We start from the raw sequence: 5,588 nt of genomic DNA on the forward strand, positions 1-5,588 counted from the left end.
AAACAAAGAGAAGGAGTATTAAATATGTCCCATGGCAGAATAATTTGTGATTTTGTTAATAATAAATACAAATTTTGATATTTTGTTATTTAATAACAAATACTAAAATTTTTGTCATTTTGTTAAGAATTTGTTAAAAAAAATAAATAAATAAAAAGACCTGCAGACAGCTCTGAAAACTCAGGTTTATAAATTCACAACATTCATTTACCTTGAAAGTATTTGCCACACACCAGACAGGCATATGCATTGATATGTGAGAGGGAGATAGAACACAGCTTCTCAAAGTCAAAATCCAGCACACTCCTACAAGAACCAAAACACAGGAAAGAAAACAAGTCAGTGAGGATGAAGGTCTAGGAGGGCACATCTCCATGTGCCCCATGTCCCACAGCATTCTGCGGAGAAGCCACAGGAGGCACTCGGCCAGGGCCAGGGCGCAGGTGCGCTGTGGCATCTGCACAGCCCCCATACTGGATCTTTCTTTTTTTCTCTTGCTTTCTTTCCTTCTTCCTTTCTATCTTTCTTTCTTTCTTTTGTGGAACCAGGGATTAAACTCAGGCCCTTGTAAGCGCTTATTCTACTGAGCTATCTCCCTGGCTCTCTTTCTTTCTTTCTTTCTTTCTTATGTATTTGATACAGGGTGTTACCAGGCAGTTTGGACTCTTAATGATCCTCCTGTTTTCAGCCTCCCCAGCACTGGGATCACATGCATGTGCCACCATGCCTTATCTCCATGGCTGGCTCAATGTGCCCACGATGAGCGCAGCATGTGGTGCTGGGCATCAAACCTCAGTCCCTGTGCTTGCCTAAGCAGGCGCTTAGTCCACTGAGCTATCTCGCTGGCTCTTGGGACCCTCTTTTTTGTCAGGTGTAGTTTTTATTCGCCCCTGGATTTTGCACTAGTGGATGCAACCAGCCAAGGATTAAAATATTTGAGGGAAGAATTACATCTGTAAGTAAACAAATATATACCTTCTTTTTTCCGCATTACTCCACTATAACCAAGATAGCGAGTCACTGTTCAGTAAGCATTTACACTGCATTAGGAATAAGCAATCTGGAGATGCACAGTATTTAACAGGAGAGGCACAGACTATAAGCAAACATGCTGCCATTTCATTGGTGCTTTCATGGATCTATCTGAGGTTTTAGGCAGCACTGGGGATAAACCTAGGGCTTCACACATGCTAGGCAAGCGCTGTACCACTGAGCTACACCCCTTAACCCCACAATGCCTGTTGTGTTCTTGTTTTTTAAAACAAGGTCTCACTATGTGGTTCAAGCTGGGGCCTCAAATGTACTATGCATCCCAGGCTGGACTTGAATTTGCAGTGATCCTCCTATATCAGCCCTCCAAGTACTGGGACTACAGGCATGTACCACCACACCCGGCTTATAACGCCATTTTAATATAAATGTCTTGAAGATCCATAGATACACAGATTTCGGTATCTACTGCATCTTGCTGCCAAGCTCCCACAGAAACCAAGGGATAAATACATCTACCAAAAGTCAAGAATCTTCCAGCCAGGTGTGGTGCCACATGCCTGCAATGCATCCCAATACTCAGGAGGATGAAGCAGGAGGATCTCTCCAAGTTCAGGGCCAGCCTGAGCTAAGTAGTAAGTTCAAGACCAGAATATACTGGGAGATCTTGTCTCAAAAACAAAAACAGGGCTGGGGAGATAGCCCAGTAGAATAAGCGCTTGCCTGGTAAGCTCAAGGGCCTGAGTTCTGACAAAAACAAACAAAAAAATCCTTACAACAGAATGATTTCAGGGGCCTGCCCATTAGCTCAGGTGTTTAAGTGCCTGCTGAAACAAAGCAGTCAGGTTCAGGATGCTGTGGTTTGATCCCCTCATTCTCAAGCCAAACCAGACCTGCCCTGAAGGCATCTTGAGAGGGGCCCCCCAAAAAAAAATTCTTCAAAAACAAAAACAAAAAAACCCTTTCATTAGTCACTTTCTCTGAAGGGAGCATTGTAGTAAGACTAAAATAAGAGAACTCCAAAAGCAGTGAGACCGTAAAAAGAATGAGGTTCTTATAAGACCATTAAAAAAAGAATGAAGGGGCCAGAGAAATAGCTCAGTAGAATAAACACTTGTGCAAGGGCCTGAATTCAATCCCTGGTTCTGAAAAAAAAAAAAAAAAAATCTTAAGAATAGAGGAAAGGCTGGTGAGATGGCTCAGTGGTCTAAAGCACCTACTTAGAACAAGCTTAGCAAAGCACAGGGACCACGGTTCAATCCCCAGCACCACATGCCAGCCAGCCCCGCCCCCTGGTGGGCTGAGCTGGCCACACACACACAAAATAAAGACTAAAGAGGAACTCTGAAGAAGTTTAAGGAAATACCTATGACCATATCTATTCAAGTAGAAAGTAATTTTAAACAAGTATAATAGTATATACTAAAAAGAAACAAAACCTCACATCCACCAAACCCACAGGTAAAAAAGTAACTCAGTATAACTAATAAAAATCCTGTACTAGGGGCCAAGGAGATAGCGCAATAGAATAAGCACTTGTAAAAAAAAAAAAAAAGAATAAGCACTTGCCTGGCAAGGGCAAGGGCCTAAGTTCAATCCCCAGTTCCATGGGGGGGAAAAAAAATCCTGTATTAATAAAGGCATTACTAGTTGTGCCTAGTAGGGCTAGCAGGGGCTACTAACCACATGTGACTATTAATTCAGTTCAAAACAATGAAAATAAGGGCCAACCTGATAGCTCAGTGGACTAAAGCACCTGCTTAGGCAGAGCGCAGTGGCTAGGGTGCGATCCTGGTGTGCCATGCTGGTCCTGGCCCCAGGCACGCTACGATGGCAGCTGAGACTAGGCATGGGGTGCACAGCTGTACTCCCAGCACTTGGGAGGCTGAAAACAAGAGAATCATCAGAGTCTGATCTACGTAGTGAGACCCTGTAGAACCTGTCCTAAATATAAGGCGGGGGGGGGGGGGTGGAATAAAGCCTAAAATTCAGTTCCTAGGCTGGGAATGTATCTCTAGCTCAGTTATAGGGATTATGTCTGGTATGCACGCCCTGGACTCAACTCCTGGTACCACATACACCAAAATTCAGTTTCCCAGTGGCACAAGCCATATTTCAAAAAGTGTTTAAAAGCCACATATTCAGGGGCTGGGGAGACAGCTCAGTAGAATAAGTGCTGCCTGGCAAGCACAAGGGCCTGAGTTCAATCCACAGTTCTGCCAAAAAAATAAATAAAACTAAAAATTAAAAGCCACATATTTCTTGTTCCAGCCAGGCATGGTAACACACACCTGTCATCCTAGCATTTCTGGGAAGGTGAGGCAAAAGGATTGAAATTTCAAGCCCAGCTATAGTGATACTTTGTCTCAAAAATAAATATATAAGTAAATAAGTAAATTCTGGGAATGTAGTTCTGTAGAAGGCTTTGGGTTCACTCCCCAGTACCCCCACCTCCACCACACATGCATGCAAAGCAATTCTATTACTGCAGAAAGCTCTACTAGACAGTACCATTCTTTTTTTTTTTTTTTTTTTTTTTTTTCCAGAACCAGGGATTGAACTCAGGCTCTTGCGCTTGCCAGGCAGGCGCTCATTCTACTGCGCTATCTCCCCAGCCCCAACAGCACCATTCTTGAACACAGGTGAAAACCACTGTGTAACAGGCCATGTGGGAATGAGAGAAGGTAACACAATGAGGTGGTAACTAGTTCTGCATTCATATAAAGTTTGCTTTTGGTCTGAATCTTCGGCACCTTCCTCATCACTGAAACACAATACCCGCTACCCACCACTCAAAAGACGAGAGGGGTACATTTGGCTCATGCTGCCAGTGGGTTCAGTCCAAAGCTGGTTGGCTCCAAGGCAGAAATGGCCTGGCGGAGGGCAGCTGCCCATCCCACGACAGCCAGAAGGAAATAAAGAGAAGCCCTGGAGACAAGTACAGCCGCTTTCAGAGCAACCCACCTGCCAGCAGGCTCCGCCTCCTCAGCACACATTCAGCTGCAAGCTCATCAATGCATGATGCCATCGAGGAGTGGCGCACCCACCACCCAACCATGCTCCAAACACAGGAGCCTTGGTGGGGAGGAGGAAAACATTTGCAACCTAAAGCACAAATACCGAGTATATAGTGATGCAAAAGAAATGTTTGTTTGGAAATACTACTTCAAGTATATTATGGATTTTCTTACTCTAAAATGCAAACTTTTCGCTTGTTTTTGCAGTACTGAGATTTCAACATAAGGCCTTCACAGTACACCGTGTCACATCCCCAATCTTCCTCTATTTTGTAACAGGATCTTGCTAATTGCCCAAGCTGGGCTCCAACTTGTGATCCTCCTGCCTCAGCCTCCCAGAGTGCAGGCTACAAGTCTGTTATGCAAGTTATGTTCCCCTTTAAACAACACACAGTGACATGTCTACAATACATCCTCTGCCATTTTCTGGGCAGAAAGCTTTAAAAGGAGCAAAGTTTGTGAATATGGGGTATGGTGGCACACATCTATAATCCCAGCACTCTAGGAGGCTGAAGCAGGATTCTAAGGTGTTTATTTTTTTTTCTGTTTCTGTTTTTTTTTTTTTTTTTTTTTGGCAATACCCGGGATTGAACTCAGGACCCTGTGCTTGCCAGGCAAGCACTTATTCCACTGAGCTATCTCCCTGGGCCTTGTTTTTTTGGTGTTGTTTTTTTCTTTTTTGTGGAACCAGGGACTGAATTCAGGCCCTTGAGCTTGCCAGGGAAGCACTTATTCCACTGAGCCATCTCCCTGACCAGATTTTTATTCTGTTTTTTAGGATTATAAGTTTGAGCCCAGTCTGAGTAAACTGGCAGCTCAGCAAGATCCTGTCTCAAAATACAAAAAGGCTTGGAATGCAGTTCAGTGGATTCCATTCCCAATCCCCCCAACCCCTGGGGAAAAAAACAAAAAACAAAAAACAAACAAACAAAAAAAAAAAAACGATAAATGTGTTATTTGACACATTGTTCAAACAATTTTCTGCATGGCTCTAATTTTCCTTTTAGGGCATTCAACCTTTCTATCCTACTGACCTGTTAATAGTATCCAGGTATGGGCAGTGGCGGCTCCTCCGGTCCTCAGAATCCACACGGCCATTCTTTGCTAAAAGGAAAATTATCATAGGGTTTGAAAATGGAAAACGCACTCAGCACCAACTACCCTTACAAAAAAGCACAGGAGTGGGACAATCAAGAAAAGCTCCCAAAGGCTGTACATGGTGGTGCACGCCTGCAATCCCAGCTCTTGGGAGGCTATAAACAGGCAGATCAACATGAGTCCAATCTAGTAGTGAGACCCTGAACACCCTATAGACCCTTCCCTAAAACACAAAAATAAAAATTAAAAAAAAGAAAGAAATATACTACACATGACCAGATAAATTGAATGCTAATGTAAAGTGCTTTTTAAATTTTTTGTACTTTTCTGTTTTGTTGTTGTGATCTTGCTATGTAGCTCAAGTTGTCCTTGAACTCACTAGGTAGCCCAGGCTGCTGAGAACTCAAAGCAATCCTCCTGCCTCAGCTCCCCAGTGTTGAGATTACAGACATGCACCACCATGCCTGGCTTTATTTTGAAACA

At 43.5% G+C, this 5,588-nt stretch overlaps 2 protein-coding genes across 3 annotated transcripts in view; one reads left to right on the plus strand and one right to left on the minus strand.

Annotated features, from left to right (window-relative positions):
• Usp39 (ubiquitin specific peptidase 39) overlaps positions 1-5,588 on the minus strand; it is a 34,707-nt gene that overhangs the window by 27,436 nt on the left and 1,683 nt on the right. Inside the window, exons 2-3 of one of the 2 annotated variants that reach the window (XM_004642799.2) lie at positions 5,042-5,111; positions 212-306 (exon numbers count right to left, since the gene is read on the minus strand). In XM_004642799.2, the coding sequence (XP_004642856.1) occupies positions 212-306; positions 5,042-5,111 (165 nt within the window). The remainder of the gene's footprint in view (positions 1-211; positions 307-5,041; positions 5,112-5,588) is intronic. The other variant, XM_023702904.1, reaches the window with a different exon arrangement.
• The window catches only part of CUNH2orf68 (chromosome unknown C2orf68 homolog), a 16,755-nt gene that overhangs the window by 5,714 nt on the left and 5,453 nt on the right, over positions 1-5,588 (plus strand). The window lies entirely within an intron of this gene.

This window comes from Octodon degus, unplaced genomic scaffold (genome assembly GCF_000260255.1).
Source record: "Octodon degus isolate 3935 unplaced genomic scaffold, OctDeg1.0 scaffold00162, whole genome shotgun sequence".
Classification (NCBI taxonomy): Eukaryota; Metazoa; Chordata; class Mammalia; order Rodentia; family Octodontidae; genus Octodon; species Octodon degus.